Below are 23682 nucleotides of genomic sequence, written 5' to 3' on the forward strand. Positions count from 1 at the left end.
TCTTTTATAGCCATCTTCCAAAATAATGCTAATCCGATTTACATAGATGAGGGATAGCTAAATATAGACAAGTCTGCAGGAAAGGAGAACGTGTGGGACTAGAGAGACAAAAGCATGAACTGCAGCCCACCTGGACCTGCAGACCCCCTGCCAGGGCGGGCCTGGTGAGGATACTCAGAAGCACACGAGTTTCGGTACTGTGTATCTGGCTAAAAGAAAAGAAAAGACATCTTAGGATGCAGCTTCTCCCAGAGATCCTTGCTGGAGGCTTAACAAACTGCATGAGCTGCTTTTCTACTGCTTCGATAGACTCCAAGACAGAAGGAAGGTTAGTGTCCATCCAGGCAGGGAAGCAGAAAGCATGGCAGCAGGAAGAGCTGCAGAGTCCACATCTTGAATTTCAAGCAGGAAGCAGATCTAACTAGCAATGGTGGGAGTCTTTAAACTCTCCCATACATCCTCCATAGCATACTTCCTCCAGCCAGCCATACCTCCTCAACTGCCCAGACAGCACCACTGCTAGGGACCAAGTTATCAGATGCCCTACACTATGGGGAACATCTCACTCAAAGACACAGGAAAACCCTGACATTAACAATGAAAAACTGTCATCTGTCAATTTGGGGGCACTATGTTCAATTCAAAGAAGAAAGTTCCAAGCCAGATGTCCACAAAGAGATTTGCTAACTTGTAAGGATTGCATGTTCTATAACATATTAATAGGTCTTTAAGAAAATCTTAGTATTTACAAATAATACATATGGTGTAATGTTGCAATTAGATACAAGAGGCTGCTTTATTTTGCCTCCATTGTGTTGGGATTGCAGGTCTGCAACATCATAGCTGGCCCAGAGAATGAGATCTGATATAGCATGCCACTGAAATAGAATCAATGCCATCGATGAGAGGAAAGGACACCCATGAGTTCACAGTGCGATGAAACTTAACTTTCCATTGAGTTTTTAGCTTTATGAAACTCAAACATTTCAAAGTTACCGGCATGTCCTTAATCCCAGCAATTAGGGGGCAGAGGCAGGTGGATCTCTGTGAGTTCGAGGCCAGCCTAGTTTACAGAGTGAGATCCAGGACAGCCAAGGCCACACAAAGAAACCCTGTCTCGAAAAAACTAACAACAACAACAACAACACACCAAAGTGACCTCAAGGGATTTAAAATGTAAAAACTAAAATGAAGCACCCTGCTGGTGTTCTTGAGTGAAGACGTCTGTGAGAGCCTGGATTAGGAGGTAGGGCTTTTTCCTGGGGAAGGTAGCACACTGTGGAGACTAGGGTTTAGCAGATTGCTTTGTGGACCACACAGTTTCCACTGCAATGACTTAACATGCTGTTGAAAAGGTGAAAGTAGCTAAAGGCAAATGAGCTTGGCGGCTCGGCTTCAATAAAGCTTCCTTTACAGAGTCAGGCAGCAGTCCTGCATAGTCCTGAACTGAGGGCCACGGACTCCTAGCCTCGATCAAAGGACCAAGGGGCAGAGTTCTAGTCCAAGGTTCGGCCTAAGGTTCGGAGATCACACTCTTTCTTAATTATATCCAGTTACTACTTCACCTTTTTTATGATGGAAAATGGGGAAAATAATGCTAAGACAAGCAATTTCTACTGTTACAAACTTATTTTTAAAGAGATTTTGAAATGTTCATATGTTGAGTTTTATTCCTAAGGCAACTAAAACTTACATTTTGAAAGGAAAGAACATAGTTGTAGAACATAATCAGACATTGTTTAATAAATGTTCTGAGTCTAATGAGACCAATTCAGAAGATGTTTTAGGTTTTCTGGGGTTCACATTAATCATTAAGAATCAGAACTACATTTCCTTTTTGCCTTTCCTCTAAATTAAGCCTCATAGTTTTCAGTTGAATAGTGCCCTTCAAAATTCCTATCAACCTGGAAATTGTGAATGTGACTATTTTTGGAAAACCATTTCTTTGCATAAGTAATCAAGTGAAGAAGTCATATTGGATTAGACTGGACCATAAATTCAATGGCTGTTATCTTTAATTTTTATTTTATTTGTAATAGATATTTTGACTGCGTGTATGTATGCTTACCAGGAAGTTACAGATACTTGTGAGCTGGGTGCTGGGAATCGAACTTGGGGTTTCTGGAAGAACAGCCAGTGCTCTTAACCAATGAGTCATCTTTCCAGCCCCAACTTTTTTTTTTTTTGGAGCTGAGGATCGAACCCTGGGCCTAGCAAGCGCTCTACCACTAAGCTAAATCCTCAACCCCCCCAACTGTTTTTAATTTGGTTTTATTTGTGTCTATGTGCGGTATGAGTATGCATCCACATACTGTGCACATGCCAGAGTTTAATGTTGTGGTTCTTAGGAGCTTTCCACTTTGGTTTTGGCAACAGTGTCTCCCTGGGATCTGGGGCTCATCTATTAGGCTAGGCTCCATGCTCGTGGAAGCCATAGAAGCTACACAGAGGCAGCAAAGGCTTGCAGAGAGAGATTCCAGCTTCTGTAACTGAAAATAATAAGTTTCTGTAGTTTTGGATGCCCCCGTTGTCCTCTGTCATGGGAGCCTTTTGAAACATGCAGATATGAACTCCCACCACTGTTAGGAGAAGATGGTTCAAGGGTCAAGTTGGGATACATGAGCTACAAATGCTACCATTCTGAAAACTGGTGCAGTACACCGAATTCCCAGTTAAGCACTCAACACGTGCCCCATCACATCCCCATGCTTTGCAAGCCCTCTTGCCAAAGCAGATGAGGCAGGGCCATGCACTGACCTACAAGTGTGCAAGGTCCATACGTGGCCCAGTTGTCATGCTTTCTTCAGATCCTTCCTTAAGAGTAAAAGGGCCAGTAAGTGCACAGCGAGTGAGGAGGCAAGTGTCAGCATTTCAAACAGCCATGGGACTCTGGCCCTTGGTGTGACACCACTTCTCAGGCCATTCCACAGGAGCAGGGCAGTCAGGTCAGGCTGGCTGGGTGCGCACTGCACTGGAGTTTGTTGTGTTTGTTTATGCTCGCAGTAAGTTGCTGAAGATTTTAATTTATGAATAGGACGTTTTACTACCACAAGAATGAGGATGGGGACCACTGAAGATTTTCAGGGGGCACACTTAGAATGGTATTTTTATCATTAGAACAGCCAACTGTTTTTCCTTAATCAAGTTAAAGTCCTAAGTTTGTCAAACTTATACCCGCCCCTCCCCATTCTTTCCCCAATTCCCAAGGGCAAACAGGAGTTGGTTGGGTAGGTAGCTAGCCCCTGTAATCCCAGCACTTGGGAGCTGGGGGCAGAAGGGTTCGGAGTTCAAGAGCAGCGTCAGCCATCTGAGGCGCTGTGTTTAACCCTCTGAAACAGGAAGCACTTTACCAAGAACGACTGAGTTGTGTTGGGTCTGGAGAAGACAGGTAAAAGGAGCCTCTCTTGGGGCTGCTGGTTAGACTCATCCACCACCGCACTTCGAGCTCGGCTGGAGTCACCGTGGGGTTTCTGCAGAGGAGAAACAGCTAACAGTGTGGGGCGCTGAGCATGTTCCTCAGCAGCAGCTGAGGTACCCCTCTGCCAACAGCTCCACCCCCATTTCACTCACGACCTGGACCCAGTTTCTTTTTGGCAGAGGAAGTGAACTACGCCTCTGTAAGCTCTACACAACTACCACTGCCTGTGAGATTTCAGGACGCAGCAAGGAGGCCGTAGGAAAGAGACTCACTGTTGGCCGCGGTGGCCCCACGGTGCTCAGATGCTCTACGTCAGCTGTTCCAATAGGTGGCAGCAGATTGTTCCGACCCAGGGGCATTGGTGAGGAAGAAGAGAGAGTGTCTGCGGTCACTGGACTGCACAGGCCACCAGCAAAACCGAGATGCAAAAGCAAAGTTGTACCAACACAAGCAAATCCATGAGAAATGCAGTAAGCAGGCCTAAGTCTAATGGGCTCTGGGAGCTTTAAGCCATCTAGATTTTCAGAAAAGGAGAGGCAATTTTGGAAAGAGTTTTTTTTTCTCCCTTAAATTTCATATATACAAATCTTCAGCACAATCAACCGGATGATCTCACCCAGTATTTGAATTTCACTAAAACTTCAATAAGAAATTTGAATTTGGCTTAAAACTCAGACAATCCATTGTGTGACTACTTAGTTATCAGTTCTAGGCACAGCTTCAATCTTATATTCAAACGCACTATTACTATTCCTATAACTACTGGTACTGGTTTTACCAGTTTCAGAAGTGCAGCTTTTGAAACCTACACCCGGGATCCTCTGAGGACTTCTTCTGCTGGCCATGGCGTCCCGGCGCGTGAGTGGCTGGTGCTGATAGGATGAAGGGTACGTGGTGGAGGGTTGCGTCTTCTGGCGGACTGCACTGTATATGACAAAGATGACGTACTGAGCTCCAGGGCTCGGTTTGGCCAATTTCTGTTTGAAAGGACGGAACTGGAGCCAGGCCTCATAAGTAGCTTGTCATCAAGATCTCTAGTGGCCAAATCAGAAACCCACAATGAAAACCACAGTTTAAAAGAGGACAAGGCTCAGGATAAAAGCCTTAGCCTAAGACATTCAGGGAAGAACAGAGAAAGTGGCCTGCAGAGGCTATCCTAGGAGTTGGGCATGAGAGGCTGTTTTTGAGATGGGGGCTTGTTAGCTAGCCTAGGTCAGGCTGGGATCTGAGGTCCTTCTGCCTGGCCTCTCAAGTGCTCGGGTAGGTGAGTACCTAACAATAACCCGTTTCAATCCTAACTTACTAGAATGGGATCCGCTTGCCACACAGTAGTCCCTTGTTCGGTTGTGGGAAGGCAAGGCTGACAGGTAGTATTTCCCATTCAGAGTCCTACAATATTTGAAGCACTTTCTGAGCTGAGGAAATATCCTCGGTAGATCTGAGGCACCAGTGTGGCTCTCGCTTAGATACTGAAATAGTAGCTAAGTTTTGGGGAATCTAATACCTTCTTCTGGGCTCCATGGACACTGCACACACATATGTGGAAGCAAAACATTCATATATATTAATAAAAATAAGCCTTTAACCAGGCGGTGGTGGTGCACACCTGTAGTCCCAGCACTTGGGAGGCAGAGGCAGGCGGATCTCTGTGAGTTTGAAGCCAGCCTGGTCTACAGAGTGAGTTCCAGGGCAGGCTCCAAAGCTACACAGTGAAACCCCGACTGGAAAAAAACAAAACAAAACAAATAAGCCTTTAAAGTGCTGAGCTAATTGGAACCTACAGGAGTACAGTTTTTTCTGGAGGCCTTAAAGCTGGGGACAAGCCAAGGGTCCCAGGGTAGGAGAAGCAGAGCAGATCCCCGTATGCATAAACAACTGAGGGATGCAAGTCTCCTGTAAGCCTTCAGACAAACATGTCAGATGCTGCTCTTCAGATATGGCAGTGGGGCTTGGTTCTGTTTGGTTTTTGTTTGTTTTACGAAGATACCAGGAAGTCTGCTGATTCTAAGACATCTAGGGACAAAATGGAGTGAAGAGGGAAGTAATTGAGCAGCCTGCCTCTGCCACTTGACTGTCAGCCTGTCAGGCCTGGACTGTATCCAGGACCTTGGTGTTTGGAGGATTTGGGAAGGAGAATGCCCAAGCTCCAGCCCCTGAGACTTAGAGATCATTCTGGTCTTCCTAAGTAACCACTCACTCATGTCTTCCTTCTTTCTAATTAAAACTGCATGGACTGAGCAGGGTGTAGTGGTGCATGCCTTCAATTCCAGCACTTGGGAGGCAGAGGCAGGCAGATCTCTGAGAGTTCAAGACCGGGCTGGTCTACAGAGCGAGTTCCAGGACAACCAGGGCTACACAGAGAGACCCTGTCTTGAAAACCAGAGAAAGGGGGGTGGGGTGGACTTTAACTCAGTGTTCTCTTCTGTCAGCTCCTTTCCTGTCTCACTGTGAGTTCAACTACCATCCTTTACTAAGTGACCTTTAAGTAAGTCCCCAAACCTGATCTCTCCACATTCTCTGAAGGTGGTCCGTCACTGAAAACAGAACCCAAAAGAAACCCACTTTCCCCTAATCAAACTTCCTGATGGTGCACTCTCAGAGCTGACACTGTTCATCCCCCTAACCTCAGTCCCTCTTCCTCTGTTTCTCAACACTCTATTCAAGCTCTCCAGGGAATGAAAAGTGGAGCTTCTTACAGGAGCTTGTCCATCAGAGAGAGGTTCCTCGGCTGTAGCGGCATCCCATGAACCAAGAGGCCATTCACATTTGGCTGGTGACCACTTGCTTGACAGAAACTCATCTATGTGTCAAAAGCAGACATCGGTTGGTGAAGACACCCGCTCCATTTGCTAAGTTCGCAAAGTTAGTATCCCCAGTGAGGTTATTTTTATACACCCCCACCCCAGCCTTGTGCCTTAACTTTTAGAAGCTGGCCAGTAGCCTGCAAAGTGCACTGTCAAGAGAACAGGACTATTTTCTTTGTTCTGTATTTCTAAGTGTCAGCTGATCCACACAGATGGAAATCAGTGGCCACTCTCATAGGGGAGGGAGAAACACTATTATTGCTTAAAAGAGAAAAGAAGACCGGAACAGTAGAAAAAAATAAGTGCAAAGTAACTGATCTTTTTTATCAGCACATGATCCTGACCTCTGCACACTCATCTTTCACTAGCCTAGAGTGCTGGTTGTTGTTGTTGTTGTTCTTTTTTTTTTTTAAGATTTATTTATTTGTTATGTACACAGAAGAGGGCAGCAGATCTCATTACAGATGGTTGTGAGCCACCATGTGGGTGCTAGGAATTGAACTCGGGACCTCTGGAAGAGCAGTCAGTGCTCTTAACCTCTGAGCCATTTTTCCAGGCCCCCCTTCTTCTTCTTCCTTCTTCCTCCTCCTCCTCCTCCTCCTTCTTCTTCTTCTTTTCTTCTTTTAAAAAGGACTGTCATTTCTTTCTTTTTTAAAAAGATTTATTTATTTTATGTGCATTGATGTTTTGCCTGAATGTATGTCTATGTAAGGGTGTTAGAGCCTTGGAACTAGAGTTATAGACTGCCATGTGGTGCTGGGAATTGAACCCAGGACCTCTGAAAGAGCAGTCAGTGCTCTTAACCCCTGTGCCATCTCTCCAGCCCCAGAGCACTGGTTCTTGATCATTCACTGCTCTTTATTTTTTTTATTTTTTATTTAATTTTTTTATGACAGGGTCTTTGTATTGCCCAGCCTAGCCTTGGAATGGGGGGCTCAAGTCATCTTCCTGTGCCAGCCTCCTGAGTAGCTAGAACTACGGGGTGCATCTCTCCCTAAGTCCTACTGAATAACTTAAATTCCCAAGGCTTCATAAAGAATTAATCCTAGTTCTAATATTACCACCTTGAGCTAGCTATCATTTGGTGCCCTTTAATCATCTCTTTTGCCATACAATACTTTCCTTCCTCTTTCTGGAAGAGGTGGCATACACCTGTAATCCCAGCACTGGAGAAGCTGAGGCAGGGGGATTATGAGTTCAAGGCTGGCCTGGGCTATACAGTGAGTTTGAGGCCAGCCTGGGCTATACAGTGAAACCATCTCTTAACATAACAATATGACTATGTTGTTATGAACCTTGCCAGAAATAATGCAACCAAAGAAAACACTGCTTCCTCTGCAAAAGCAGTCCTGGGTTCTCACAATCTGCTCGGGGGCTTACCGGATTTGAGGTGATGGACAGCACCTTGGACTGCGGCATTCGAGGTAAGACCAAAGGATGCTGTTCGTTCAGCACACAGGGACTTCCGGAATCCAGTCTGGTAATTTCAACGTTACTCTCATCATCTGAGCAAAGGAACAGGATCCATTATCCAGAGCTATCTTCTGTTGACAGTACTGAGACACTCTCCCTGACAGCTAGCAGTCTCTAGAAAGGCTTCGCTCACTTCTGCAGCTCAGCTGCATGCACCCGCACAGTTACAAGCCCTCAGGCTGAGAGCTCAGTTTAAAGTGGTTTCCAGGCTGATGACAGCTGGTGGTGCCAAGCAGAAGGAAAAGCAAAGATCTATGATAGAACCTTTAGAATTGATGGAAAGGTTTTACATCAGTGCTGCCCAGTGTGGTGGCCACGGAGATGACACCATGGGACACTTAAAATGCGGCTACTGTGACTGTGGAACACAATTTTTAAAGTTAAAGAGCCACACGTTGCTAGTGACTACTGTAGGACTCCAGAGCCTTCAGGTTATCAATGCTGACCTCAGTGCCCATAAACCAGTGGTTCTCAACCTGTGGGTCTTGGCCCCTTGGTGGTCTAACAACCCATTTACAGGGGTCGCATATCAGATATCCTGAATTCAGATATTTATATTATGATTCACAACAGTAGCAAAATTAGTTATGAAATAACAACAAAATAACTACGGCTGGGGGTCACCACACCCTGAGGAACTGTATTAAAGGATCGAAGCATTGGGAAAGCTGAGAACCTCTGCTGTGGACGATGCACTGGAATAGAAACCATTAGAAGTCATATTTTCTACACAGAGACCCAGCCCCCGAAAAAGAGCAAGTGGCTCAGCACTGCTAGCTCTGGAAAGATTTCCAAACTCAGGACAGACAGACATTGAATGAAAGCTAAGATCTTTCTTAAAAACTCTGAAACTATGAGTAAGTGCAAAATATAAAAAGAAGCAAAATTTTCAAAGAACACAATAAATCCACAAAAGCCTCTAAACTGAAATGTAACCTTTGGCAGAAGGTCACAGAAATGGCGAACTAGGAGAGAGATCGGGGGCTGCAGAGATGGCTCAGAAGTCAGGAACGCTTGTTGTTCTCTACGAGGACCAGTTTGGTTCCAGCCCCCACATCAGGTAGCTTACAGCCATCTGAAACCACAGCTCTACGGGTTCCCATGGCCTCCTTGGGCCTCTTCAGCACCAGCTCACACATGTGTACACACACACACACACACACACACACACACACCCCACAAATAAAAATAAATCTAAAAGGAAAATCTGTCGGGCAGTGGCGGCACACCCCTTTAATCCCAACCCTGGGGAGGCAGAGGCAGGAGGATCTCTGTGAGTTCGAGGCCAGCCTGGTCTACAGGGCAAGTTCTAGGACAGCCAGGGCTACACAAAGAAACCATAAAAGGATGTTTGCTTTATTTGTATACAAATTATAACTTAATTTTAAAAAGATGCACAAAATGTCCTTTTATACACCCAAACAATGAAAACCTGAAGAACAGAACTGACAAGATGCAGCACAGGAACCTGTGTCTAGGCGGTGGGAGTACAGACTCACCATCGTTTCAGATAATTGTTGTCTAGTGAACAGTGACCAACCTGCATTCTCTGGTAAGCACAGAGAAAGCTTTGCACGTGTATCACATGGAATATGCAAGGACGTTTGAAGCATTATTGTCAGAACTGCCAAATTACATTTTAGTCCCATAGGCACCTGGGATTACAATTTTTGTATTACATTTATTTGTGTGTGTGTGTGTGTGTGTGTATGTGCTATGGTGTGCGTATGGAGGTCAGAGGACACCTTGACAGCTTGCTCCTCTACCACCTGGGTTCGGGGGATTGAACTCAGCTTGTCAGGCTTGGCAGCAAGCTCCTTTACCCTTTGAGCCTCACCACCAGAAATTTTGAGCTTTTTATCATTAAGCACAACTAAAAATGAACTAGAGGATAAATCATGTTTCTCAATGAAACCAATGTGAACTCTTGTAGTCTTCATAGTCTCTAAATCACTTCCATTACCATCATCTGGTTTACTGTCTAATTCAGAGATTGTACACTCACTTTTCAGAAACAATTAGCAGTGTAGCTTGTTTCCCCATTAGCTTATAAATCATGATGATGATTTAAAGCTAAGTATTTTCTTCCTAATTTTGATTTCAAAAACCATCTTGATTTAGGATTAAAATGATCACAAATGTAAGGAGTGGAACCTCTGAGAGCTCTGGTTAGTTCTGTGTGTCCTTTGCACTGACGACCGAGGTGCATCACATGAGGACCGCAGAGTGTAAGTTCTGTGCACAGTCAAAGCTGAGGTCCTGGAGGAAGGGGCCCTTTTTATACATCTGCATTTGTGAAAGCTAAGAAATACTGGGGACATTCTCAGTTTTATATACTTTTGGTTTACAGAAAAACATGGGCTTGGGGATTTAGGCAAGCGCAAGGCCCTGGGCTCAGTCCTCAGCTCCAGAAAACAAGGCAAAACAAAACAAAACACCCCAGAAAAACATAAAGCCTAACAGGATGTCACATGACTAAATTGCAGGTTGGCTTCTGTGCTGGTGAGTTTTTGTCAACACAAACTAGAGTCACCTGGCAAGAGGGCACTTGGTTGAGGGACTGCCTGCATCTGACTGGCTTCTGACACAACTGTGCAGCACTTTTCTTGACTAATGCTTGATGTGGGAGGGCCCAGCCCACAGTGGACGGTGTCACCTCCAGGCAGGTGATCCTGGGTGTATCAGAAAGCAGGGTGGTGGTGGTGCACGCCTTTAATACCAGCACTTCAGTGGCAGAGGCAGGTGGATCTCTGAGTTCAGGCCAGCCTGGTCTACAAAGTGAGTTCCAGGACAGCCAGGGCTACACAGAGAAACCCTGTCTCAAAAAAACCCAAACCCAACCAAACAAACAAAAAAAAGCAGGTTAAGAGCGCTAGCTGCTCTTCTTAGGGACTCAGGTTTGATTCCCATCACCCACATGATGGTTCACAACTGTGTCCAACTCCAGTCTCAGGGTCCATACCACACCTTCCTGGACTCTGCAGGCACTTCACACACAGTGCACAGACAGACATGCAGACAAATACTTGTACACATAAAAATAAAAATACTCTTTAAAAAAAGACAGAAAGACTAACCAGAGGACGTCAGATTCCCTGGAACTGGAGTTAGAGATGGTTGTAAGTCACCATGTGTGTGCCAGGAGTCAAACCCAGATCCTCTGCAAGAGCAAGGCCTCATAACTACTGAGTCTCTCTTCAGCCCTATACTTAACATTTGTTCTAGGTCCAAACCCTCATAACAATAACCCACCTGATTGTATTTAATTAATTATTTTAGGTTTTTAGAAACAGGGTTTTATGTAGCCTAGGCTGACCTTCAATTCCTCACCCTCCTGTCTCCACCAAGTGCTAAGCTTATAGGTGCACACCACTACAAGCTAACCAGTTGATTTTTGTTTTTTTAATTGTGTGTCTATGAGGGGGCAGGGAATGGAGCATGAGCATGTGCTGGCAGGCACGAATGTGCCAAGGCTTATGTAGAGAGGTCAGAGAGCAACTTTGAGGCATCAGCTCTTTCTTGCCACCTCATGAGATTGGGGGATCAAACCAAGGTTGTCAGGCTTGCATGCAAGCATCTTTACCTGCTGAGCCCTCTCACTGGCCTGACCAGGTCATTTTAACGAAGGGCGTCAGTCCTGTTCTCTTGGGTTTTAGAAGGGCATACAGACAACAGCAAATACAGCGAAGGCTGGCCAACTGGAACTCATAATATCTGAGAGAGTGTACACACATAAAGTCACATGAGAAAAATGGGGGGGGATGCCACTGACATTGGCATAGTTTATCACATGACCTACCATTTCCAAGCAAATAGACACCCAGTGTACATGTTCCCCCAAAAGACACAGGAAGATGTCCTAACAGCACTCTATGCAGAAAACATAAATGACTCAAACAGTCATCATCAGCAGAAATAATGAATACTATACAGCAACAAAAAGAAAAACTGTTATGAGCAAACATCACAATCTAACATTCATGTTGAAAGAAAACATGCAGAAGGGTATAAAAAGTATTAATCTATTCTTATAATGTTTTTGAGACAGGGTCTCACTTTGTATCCCCAGCTGGCTTGAATTCACAGAGATCCTCCTGTCTCTACCTCCCAACCACTGAGAGTAAAGGTGTGCACCACCATACCCGGCTTGGGAAAGCCACAAGACATTGGTTTTCAAGACAACAGATGCTGGTAATAAAAGAGTAAATCCTGGAGATATAAACTAACAAGATGTGCTCTGCAATTGCCTAAGTCAGTTTCCAAGATCAAAACCTCAGAGATACGGGACAGGAAAGTGCCACTCACAATGAAGAGAGCAAAGTAGGCCAAGCCAAAGTCAGGGACAGGTTCCAAGTTGTTCTATTGGTCAGGATCTCACTATGTAGCCCAGGTTGGTCTTGAACTTAGCCTAGAGTGTTGGCATTACAGGCGTGTGAGTAAATACCCATCATTACTTTTTCACAACACTAAATGGAGGCACGGAAGTATAAAGATCATACAGATAATACTTTGAGTTCACAATGGCTGAGAGGAAAAATACAGTGAATAATCTTAGCAGTATACTTAACATTGCAGAAGAGATTGGTTAATAGGAAGGCACAACAACATAAATTATCCATACTAAAATAAAGAGGAAAAAAGAAATCTGAAGCAAGGTTGTAGTTTATTAAAAACAATAACTTTATTAATATAGATTTAAGCATGGATACTAAGGGGAGAGGAAAGAGACAGAGGCTATTATAGACAGCCAGACATAAGAAAAGCACACTTGTTCACATACCCAGGGTGGTGTGAGCTTCTCAGAGAGGAGAACTTAAGAAAAAGGTTTTTAAAGCCCAAGTTATCTGAGGGCTCTGGGATTGGACAGACCCATGAATAACCAGAGTCCTGACAGACAATGAGAAACACGCATGTGAAGGGAAAGCATGGCTGAAAACTCTAAAGGAAGCTTCCTGTGTCTACAGATACAGGAAATCCAGCCACCTCTACCCAGAAGAAACAGGAAGAAAACTGCATCAAAGCACATCATCAATTGCTTGAAACCAGCAATAAGGAGAAAATATTACAAGCAGCTGGGGGCTGGGTGTGGTGATGTGTGCCCTTAATCCCAGGTCCAGGGAGACAGAGACAGGTAGATCTCTGTAAGCTGGAAGTCAGCCTTGTCTATACAGATGGTTCCAGGCCAGAAGTGAAAAACATATATAAAGATGACATCAGGCTTCTTGTTAGAAGTAACACAAAGGAGAAGACCACAGACAATATCTTTAATGTACTGGGAGGCAAACTGTTGAAAGAATAGAGAAAAATTTAAACACAAAAAGAATAACTAGAAGATCTGTGTACAAGGAGTGTTTATAGGATTTTAGTAATTTTTTATTTTATGTGTTTGAGTGTTTGCCTACGTGACTGTATGTGCTCCACATGCATGCAATACTCATGCAGGCCAGAAGGGGGCATCAGATCCCCTAGAACTAGAGTTATAGAAGCTTTTCTACCAACCACTATGTGGGTACTGGGACCTGAACTTTTTGCAAGGGCAGCAAATGCTCTTAACCACTGAGCTACCTCCCCAGCCCCAGGCTAGAAGTTTTTTCGTTTGTTTGTTTACAAGTTTTTTTTTTTGTTTTTTTTTTGTCATGATGTAAGATCATAAACCACTTTAAAGTGTGTATCAGTTTTAAAGTGTGCTCAGGCTTGTGCAATCTTCACCACAGTGTCATTTCAGGAAATTCTTAACACTCCAAGTCCCTTCCTCATTCCTCTGACAACTATTAAATGACTTTTGGTTTGTTTGCTTGAGATACTTTATATGAATTAAACAGTACATTAATACTGTAAGTGGCCTTCTGTGTCTGTCTCCTTTCATTTGGTATATCTTCAAGGTTCATCCATGTTGTAATAATGGTTCAGTACGTAATTCCTTTTAATGGATGAATAGTATTCTACTGTATGGTGTATTAGTCTGTCAGGGCTGCTTTAACAAAATAACAGTCTGGGTAGTATACACAATAGACACTTATATCCTCACAGTTCTGGGGCCCAAGATCAAGATGCCATCAGGGCTGGGGCTGGGCTCTCATAAGGCTTCTCTTTCTGGCTTGTAGATGGCCACCTGCTTTGCTACGTTCTCATTTGGCCTCTTTTCTGTTTATGTGTGGGAAGATAAAGATCTCTGGTGTTTCTTCATCTCTTACAAGGAACCAACTGATTCAGGGTGCTGCTACCCCCTGGCCACACATAAGCTTAAGTACCTCCCTAAATGCCCCAAAAGCACATCCAGGATTATAGCTTCAACACAAGAATTTTAGAGGTCACACAATTTAGTTCATAACACATGCATATATCAAAATTATGTTTATTTATTAGCTGACAGACACTTGACCTTGGTCTTGTGAGGCCCTAAAAAAACGACATGCTAAGTTGTCCCAGGCCTTCTGACTCACAAATGTGTGAGACAACAGTATGTATTTATTTAGAGTTGTAAGGTCTAGAATAATTTGAGTGATAAAGAAAAACACACTGGGTGGCAGTGGCACATGCCTTTAATCTTGGCACTTGGAAGGCAGAGCCAGGAGGATCTCTGTGAGTTCGAGGCCAGCCTGGTCTAGAGAGCGAGATCCAGGACAGGCACCAAAACTACACAGAGAAACTTTGTCCCCAAAAAACAAATAAACAAAAACAACAACAAAAAACGAAATCTTTATATATCTAATCATACAACCCATATAACCCAGTCATTCTAATATTAAGAATTTGCCTAAAGAAATGGAAATATATACCCCTAAGTTCTTGGACATTAGTGTTTGTTAATAGCTCAAGTGGGAAGCAATTCAAATGTCATCAGTAGGTAAATTGATAAAATGTGGTTTCATGAACTAATATCCAGGAATGAAAGGAATCAGATACACAAAGTAAGATGGATAGATCTAAAATCACTATGCTGAGATGGAAGAGCCAATACAGTGAGTGATCTGCTGTCTGTCACTGCAGTTTGAGTGGACGGCTGTGTAAATGGAGTGAGGTGGTGTACTCTGTCTTAAGTGTTCTACTGCTGTGAAGAGACACAATGACCACAGCAACTCTTACAAAGGAAAACATGTAATTGGGGCTGCCTTACAGGTTCAGAGGTTTAGTCCATTACTGTCATAGTGGGAAACATGGCAGTGTTAGGCAGGCCTGGGTCAGCAGGTGTCAGGAGGAAAGTGTGACATTGGGCCTGGCTTGAGCTTTCGAAATCTCAAACCCCATCCAGTGACACACTTCTAACGAGGCCATGCATTCTAATCCTTAAATACTGTCACCTCCCATGAGCCCATGGGGCCATTCTCATTCAGACTACCACACTCCCTGGCCCCACGAGGCCTGTAGCCATGTCATAGTACATAACTACATTCAGCCCACTTCAAAAGTCCCCATCCAGTCTACCACAGTCTCCACACTATCCACAGTTCAAATCTCTGATACTCATGGTAACCTCTTACTGTAACACCTGTAAAGTAAAAATGAGAAAGAGACCACATACTTCCAGCCTACAATGGTACAGGATATCATCACCATTCCAAAAGGAAGGAAAGGGAGCACAGTGAGGAAATACTGGACCAAAGCAAGACCGAAAACTAGCTGGGCAAACTCCAAATTTCCATGTCTGATGTCAAAGTCCTCTTCAGATCTCCATCTCCTTTCAGCTTGTTGACTGTAGCACACTTCTTTCTCTTGGACTGGTTCCACTCCCTGTTAGCAGCTTTCCTCAGCAGGTGTCCTATGGCTTGGCATCTATAACATCTTGGGATCTCCAAGGCAACCCAGGCTTCACTTCACAGCTTCATGCAATGGGCTCTCTAGGCCTCCACTCAGGGACACCCCTGACACATGCCTGGTCTCAGCAGCTTTCCTTAGTTGCTCCTTGACTCTAAGGCCAGAACTATGCAGCCTAAGCCACCAAGTTCTCCTGCTTGCTGGGACTAGAATATGGTCTCCTTATTCAAATACATTTTTACTAGCTTTTTGTAGTTGATGGTTTCCTTCACTGCTTACGCTTGCCTGTCCTGGAACTCATTCTGTAGACCAGCCTGGCCTAGAACTCAGAGACCCACCTGCTCTGCCTCCCAAGTGCTGGGCTTTTCTTTAATTCCTTTTCACAAACTGGAAGCTTAGCTGGGTGGAATCTTGCTCTAAGGTCACCACTCCCTTTATTCCACTTAGCATCAGGCTTGTCTTTAATCTGTTTATATTTCCTGCAGCTCCTTTTCTCCTCAAACTGTATATTTTGTATTTTTCCTTGTTCAGCTTGCTCCTTTTCATTATTGATCTGCAAAATGAGGTCACTAATAACCACATGAACACAGTCAATAGTAGGCTGCCTGGGAATCTCCTCTGCCTAAGCTCTTAATTCACAACTCTTCAATTTAGTCTCAGGCACACTGTTTTAGAAAGCAGCCACATACATTCTCCACCAAAATTTTACAATGATCTCTAGGCCACATATAAATATTCATCTCCTCTGAAACCTCTTGAGCTCGGCCCCCACAGTTCAAACCACCCTCAGCACCACCCTCAGCACCACCCTCAGCAAGTCTTCCATGTTCTTACTAGGATGGCGCATTAAGCCCCTCTGAAAGCACTCATCTGCTTTCCTAATCCAGAGTCCCATAGTCCACATTCCTCTAAACAAAGGCATGGTCAGGCCTTTCACAGGAATACCCCAGTCTCTGGTACCGACTTCTGTCTTAGTTAGGGTTTCTATTGCTGTGAGGAGACACCATGATCATGGCAACTCTTATAAAGGAAAACATTCAATTGGGGCTGGCATACAGGTTCAGAGGTTTAGTCCATTATTGTCATGGTGGGAAACATGGCAGTGTGTAGGCAGGCCTGGTGTTGAAGAGGTAGCTAAGACTTCTACATTGGCATCAGTAGGCAGCAGGAAGATAATGTAACACTGTGCCTGGCTTGAGCATTTGAAACTTCAAAACACACCCCCAGTGACATATTTCCTCTAACAAGTCTATACCTACTTCAACAAGGCCACATGTCCTAACCCTTTCAAATACTGTCCCTCCTGTAAGCCTAAGGGACCATTTTCATTCAAACCTCACACTCTGTCTGGCTTCTTTCAGCAGAAGCATCTTTTGGTTATAGATGCAACACATAACAACAGAAGGGAGGGTTTGTAAAGGGTATGACTTATTGGGGGTGATGGATGTTCACTGTACTGACTGTAGTGAAAGCTTCATGGTATATACAATACATACAACAGGACTTACCAAATTTTACACTTGATGTGAAGTATCTCTCTGTTAATTACTCTTCACTGTGACAGTCTAAGAAGCACATGCTACTTACATGGTTTTTCTCACAGATATGTTGGAGGAGAAAGTACAAGCTCTATCTGATGATCGCAGATGAAGTCTCATTACTGTCTCACCCATTCTCAGATATTTACTAAGTTCTCTGCTAGTTTCTGTCTGAAACACCACCATTAATCAGACTCACTTTGATATAATATACAAAGCATATTTGGTATCTACCTAGTTTCTGGCATACAGCTCCTAAAACTCTTGGAATCTTCAAAGCAGCAGTGTCTTTCTGAGAAGATGCCTGGTGGTTGGGAGAGTCTGAATAATTTCAGGATGGGTGTGAGGAGCAATAACAGCCAGGGGGAACCAACAATGTGACCATGTTTGAAGTTTTAGCCATACTCTTGACTTTTGTGAAGAGAGGAGCTGAGGCTTGAGTTCGTCATCGATGGCCGATTACTTCATCAGTCCTGCTTACACAATGAGGACTTTATTAAAACCCAAACAAATGTCTGCTTCAGAAGACCTTCCCAACTACTGAGCACTTGAAGGTGCTTGGAGGGCGGTGTGGCTAGACCCTTCTCTCCTCCTACACTGTCCTAGGCATCTCTTGTGCTGTTCATCCACATCCTTTGTAGTAATCTTCCTAAGCCAGCAAGCCTAAGTCTCTTTCCGAGTCCTATGCACCATTTTAGCAAATTAATCAAACCTAAGGAAGGAGTCTCATGAATTCTAATTTTGGGACAGAAGTACAGGTCACAACCTGAGGCTTCAGACTGTCATGTGAGGTATGAGGTGGGATAGGCATGGAACTGAATCCATGTGGGATATAAAGCTACCTTCCAGGCAGTGTAAGAATTAAAGCACAGCACACTCAGATGGTGTGTGAGACTCTACGGCAGAATCTATTAAGTATGTGTGGGAATACTCCTACACATTTGGTGTCAGAAGTGTTGTGGTGTGTGTGGGAAGATAGGAAAAACATTGGTTTCTGCTATCTCTGTACCCAGGAACTGTACTAATAAAGCATATAGCCTTGACTTCTTAGAGTCAGACCTGGTAAAACAGGCCTGTAATACCAGCAACTTGAGAGGCTGAAACAAGAGGATCACAAGTTCAAGGCCTGTCTGAGTAACTCAGTGAGACCCTGTCTCAAAGTTAAAAATAAAAAAGGGCTGTGCTGTAACTTGGTGGTAGTGTTTGCCTAGCACATGCAGGGTCCTGGGTTTGGCCAGCACCACAGTCACACACAAAAAGACTGACTGGGATTTGTAAATCATAAATAATTATTTTTCACATTGGTTTCATAAGGATCCTTACCAGAAGCAAATCCCTCCCAGTGACTACGTGTCAACTGCTCCATACAGCCCACAACCTTGCTCCACACGTTGTCAAAAACATAAGCAAGGACATCCTCTTTCATGCAGTCAAATGGAGCAATGGGAGGGTACCCTAACTTCTGTTTCTCTGTAGCTGCTTCTGATTTGTTTCCATGAAATCCCTCTTCCCTGGAATAGAAGCAAGAGGGAAAGATTTCATGATTATTCTTCTCTGAGCCCCACCATTTCCTTTACACTCAGAAGTGTGCATGGTGTCCCCGCTCCACCCTCCTCCACACCCAGCAAATGGAGCACCTGACGCTGCCTTGGGAAGTGAAGAAGTTCTCAGAAGAGGAGACTGGATTCCTTCCTTTAATTGCACCCTGTCTTAGTGCCCCACAAAAGGAAAGTGGGGACTGAAATAGGCCGGAAGTCCTCTGGGGTTCTTCTGGAGACTATGCCTATGAGCAGGAATTCCCAGGGAGCCAACCTATCTGCTTCTCTAAGAGAACTACCAGTAGCCTGGGGCTGGGACTGATGCCATGTGCATTTACCATAGACTAGCGGTTCTCAACCTGTGGCTCCAGCCACATATCAGATATTTATATCATGATTCATAACAGTAGCAAAATTAGTTATGAAGTAGTAACAAGATTTTTTTTTTTAAAAGACAGGGTTTCTCTGTGTAGTCCTGGCTGTCCTGGAACCCACTCTGTAGGCCAGACTGGCTTAAACTCACAGATATTCTCCTGCCTCTGCCTCCCGAGTGCTGGGATTAAAGATGTGAACCATCACCGCCTGACACAACCAAATCACTTTATGGTTGGGGTCACGACAACATGAGAAACTGTATTAAGGGTCACAGCATGGGGGAGTTGCGAACCGCCCCCACAGACTATTAGAAAGTAGGACAGAGCAAGTTCAGGAAGTGCCTGAGGAATGGAAGACACAGTCCAGGTTCCTGCAGTGAGTCTGTCCTGGGGCAGCAGGGTCCCCAGAACGAGATAGGCAGGAGAGAGGCCATGCAGGGCAGCTACCTGAGAAAGAACTAGCTCGGTATTAGTAGCAGGCTAAGAGGATCAGAACGATTGTGCTCAACTGTATTTACTCTCTTTAATTTTGAAATGTTATTTTTGAGGTAGGGTCTTGCTATGTAGCCCTGACTGTGTAGGGCTATGTAGACCAGGCTGGTTCGCAATTTGCTGTGATCACACTTGCTCCTACCCCCCAAATGCTGGGACTGTAGGCATGTGCCATCATTAGGTGAAAAAAAAGCAAACTGTATAGAAGGGCTCATAGCGAAAGGATGTTTCCTACATCTCTGATTCTTGGTCCCCATCACCAGAAACAAAGACTCTATACTCTTCCAGAGAACTAATCACATTACGTGTTACACTGCTCCACACTCTTTACCAGTGCATCTGGAACTGCTCTATCAGTACCGAGCAGCCTGTCTCTTAGAGAACAGTTGGAGAATTCCAGCAGCTGCACCCATGTATCCAACGAGCCAGGCTTTGACTATGGTAGGTACTGTAATTGTTAAACAGTGCTTCGTCTCATGGGTGATTACATCTGCAGAATAGATTCCTGTAAATACAATTAGTGAGGTCAAGGGCATCTGCTTTGCAACTTGAAAGATAAGCTCCACCACCCTCTCAAGAGATTCTATGCTCAACAGTGAAGAAGACACCTTTCATGTATTCCCTTGGGGTCCTCTCAACCTGATGGAGATCACAGCATCTCATTATGGGTGGAAATTTTATCTCTAATGGAAACACAGTTGAATTTAAAATGTTTGTTCTGCTCATAAGAACTTTCTGGGGGTTGGGGATTTTGCTCAGTGGTAGAGTGCTTGCCTAGCAAGTGCAAGGCCCTGGGTTTGGTCCTCAGCTCTGGAAAAAAAAAAAAGAACTTTCTGTTTATGTACTCTTCCTGTTTAATCCTTAGTCTTTTCCTCGTTGATGTATGCATTAAACAAATTAATTCTATGAATGTAGTACACATATTTTTGCCTACCTTTTTGACTGTTAATGCCATCTAACACCATCATTTAAAACTTCTTATATGATTCATAGATTTTTGTATTAGGGCTTAAAAATGCTTTTGAGGTCTAAAGTGGTGGCATATGCCTTTAGTTCCAGCACTTGAAGGCAGAAACAGGATTGAGGCCAGCACTGTCTGCATATCAAGTTCCAGGCCAGGTTGGGCTATCTAGTGAGCCTTTGTCTCAAAAAACACAAAACAACCCTGTTTAAAAAAAGTCTTCTATATCTGCTTTCTAAACCTACACAATTTGATTTGTCATGTGCAAATTTTTATATATGAAATTTAAGTTTACTTTTTCTAGAAAGAATAAGTTAGGAATGTTACTTTTTCCTAGTTTTCTTACTTGTACAAAAGTCATTTGCTTAAGTTATCATATACATGCATTTCCTGAGGGCATTTTCACTTATTTTATGACCTTCCATATTTTCAGTTAGGAACATTTCTTTTCTGTGGTATTGGAGTTTCCACCCATGAAGGATCTTCTGCGTGCTGGTTAAGTGCTCTACCACTGAGTTACAGCTCTGCTTTTAACTTTTTATTCTGAAGCAGTGTCTCACCAGGTTGTATAAGCTGGCCTGATCTCACTTTGTAGCCCAGGCTGGCTTTGAACTTGTGACTCTCCTGGCCTCAGCCTCCTGAATAACTGTGATTACAGGCCTGTCCTGTAGGCCCAGTTTAATTAGGAACATCCTAAAGGCCCAACTACTGTGTGTGTCACTTTACAAGAAGATATTTTGGTAGTATCTCTAATTCGGCTGCCTTTTGAAATCTTGCCCATACTCCCTGAAAATTCACTTGGCTTTACGCTCATCAGAAAAAGGGGAAGGTGCCCTAGGAGCACACATCAGCCATCTGTATCCCATTTGAAGTTAGTTCAGTCAACTTCATTCTTCATAACTGAAGAAGGAGGGACCAAAGGGGAGGACTTCTGGTTTGAGAAAAATAAGCCAGAAGAAGTAGATGACAAAGGCTAGGGAAGAGTCTCTAGAAAATCAAAAGGCACTTACTCCAAATCCCTCCACCACGGAGCTAGCTCAGTGTGTCTGATACAGCAGTCTGACTGTTTGCTGCCTGCAGGGCTGTGTGCACACGAGTGAACACAAGAATGAACATGGCAGGAGGAAACACCGCAGGAAGAAGAAGAAGTCTGGAATCACATGATACAATAACCAGCTCCAACCACACAGCCACACGGTACTGGTACCTCCAGTATGCTGTTACGACTATTGGTTCTGGTATTTTTCTTCTTTTTAAAACAAGGGCGCATTCCCCATTAATTGGTTTTGTGTGTGTGATGTATGTGTGTGTGAGTGTGGGTGTGTGCATGCCATGGTCCACATGCAGAGGTCAGAGGTCAACCTTGGGTGTCAGTCATTCCTTCCACCTTATTTGAGACGGGCTTTCTCTCATCCACTGACAGGTATGCATGCTAACTGGCCCAGCTTTTGGAGTCTCATGTCTCTGCCCCTCGACTCCTGGACAAGTTCTGGAATGACAGAGCCTGTGCTAATATGCAGTTAGCCCTGTGGATTCTAGAGATCTGAATTCAATTTGTCAGGCTTGTCTGACAAGCACTCTACCCACACAGCTAGTTCTGGAGCCCTATTGCTGTATTTATTTTTGAGACATGGCACCTCTGATTCTCCTCACCACCTCCTGAATGCTGGGGTTACAGGCAGGAGCCACCATTCCCAGTTTATGCAGTGCTGGGGATTGAAGCCAGAGTTTTATGCTGGTTGGGAAGACATCCTACCAACTGAGCTACATCCCCCATAATTCTAGAACTTTTATTTTTTTAAGATTTATTTAGTTATTTATTATGTACACAGAAGAGAGTGCCAGATCTCATTACAGATGGTTGTGAGCCACCATGTGGGTGCTGGGAATTGAACTCAGGACCTTTGGAAGAACAGTCGGCACTCTTAACCTCTGAGCCATCTCTCCAGCCCCCAATTCTAGAACTTTTAAAGACTTAGAAAAATAGTTTACAATATGATGAGATTACTGATTTAGAATCAGATAAATAAGGTTTTGGTTTTAACTTTACCTCAGATAAATTACTTAAGCACTCTGGTTCGCACCTATTCCTTGTTAAGGTAATACCTGTTATATGATTGCTATCAGAATATAAGTGGATATAAATACACATTATTAATTGTATAAACTATATGTATCCTTTTAAAATAAGAATTAGATGGGCATGGTGGCATACACCTTTAATCCTAGCATGTGGGAAGCAGAGGCAGGCAGACTTCTATAAGTTCGAGGGCAGTCAAGGCTACAAAGTGAGACTTTGTCTTAAAACAACAATAACAAAAATAAAGCAAGAAAATTTATTTTAAATAAACAATGTTTCACATTTCTTCAACTACTCTTTGAAGTTTCAGTTTCCACTGGTGATAATTTGTAAAACAATAAAATCAAATTATGTAGAGAAAACCAGTCATTTAAAATCTCTGATCTCAAACCAGGTGGTGATGGTGCCTGCCTTTAATCCCAGCACTTGGGAGGCAGGTAGATCTCTGTGAGTTCGAGGCCAGCCTGGTCTACAGAGTGAGTCCCAGGACAGCCACCAAAACTACACAGAGAAACCCTGTCTTGAAAAACCAAAACCAAAAAAAAAGAAGGAGGAGGAGAAGGAGGAGAAGAGGAGGAGGAGGAAGGAGGAGGAGGAGGAGGAGGAGGAGGAGGAGGAGGAGGAGGAGGAGGAGGAGGAGGAAGGAGAAGGAGGAGGAGGAGGAGGAGAAGGAGGAGAAGAGGAGGAGAGGAGGAGGAGGAGGAGGAGGAGGAGGAGGAGGAGGAGGAGGAGAAGAAGAAGAAGAAGAAGAAGAAGAAGAAGAAGAAGAAGAAGAAGAAGGAGGAGATGACGACTGGTGTGGGATGCCAAAGGACATGAGCTCTGAGTGCCAGAGCTACTGGAAACAGACCCCAGACTGCAAACATGCTTCCAGGTGATACCACAGTACAGCCAAGAAAGTAGATGCTGACACACAAAACAGAGTGAGCATCTTCAAAGACATTACTCACATATCCGTGTGGTCAAAAGCTAGGTACTCCTCTATTATTCCTTCAGAAAAGATTATACAGTCCACTTCTTCCCCTTCCACGGCAGACAAGCCAGAGGGTTTATTGGTGGGAGATGCTTTATGAGCATAAGAAGATGAAAAATGTAACTTCTTTCCCCTTATACCAAAACTAGGAGAGGGAAGAGAAAGCAGTGTTAATGACATATTACTACAAAGAGCTCTCACATGGCAAGTAACTCTTGGAATAGCCCCTCTTTGTCCTGCCAATACTCCCTCAACTATTCTGAGTCCTTTTTTCCC

At 44.0% G+C, this 23682-nt stretch overlaps 1 protein-coding gene across 2 annotated transcripts in view; it reads right to left on the reverse strand.

The window, feature by feature from the left end:
• Positions 1-23682, reverse strand: part of Fam149b1 (family with sequence similarity 149 member B1) — a 38114-nt gene that overhangs the window by 1453 nt on the left and 12979 nt on the right. Inside the window, exons 6-13 of one of the 2 annotated variants that reach the window (XM_036198835.1) lie at positions 23384-23551; positions 18312-18499; positions 7603-7727; positions 6115-6218; positions 4228-4452; positions 3691-3814; positions 3351-3470; positions 131-209 (exon numbers count right to left, since the gene is read on the reverse strand). In XM_036198835.1, coding sequence (XP_036054728.1) covers positions 131-209; positions 3351-3470; positions 3691-3814; positions 4228-4452; positions 6115-6218; positions 7603-7727; positions 18312-18499; positions 23384-23551 — 1133 coding nt within the window. The remainder of the gene's footprint in view (positions 1-130; positions 210-3350; positions 3471-3690; positions 3815-4227; positions 4453-6114; positions 6219-7602; positions 7728-18311; positions 18500-23383; positions 23552-23682) is intronic. The other variant, XM_036198834.1, reaches the window with a different exon arrangement.

The sequence above is a fragment of the Onychomys torridus genome, chromosome 9, assembly GCF_903995425.1.
Source record: "Onychomys torridus chromosome 9, mOncTor1.1, whole genome shotgun sequence".
Classification (NCBI taxonomy): domain Eukaryota; kingdom Metazoa; phylum Chordata; class Mammalia; order Rodentia; family Cricetidae; genus Onychomys; species Onychomys torridus.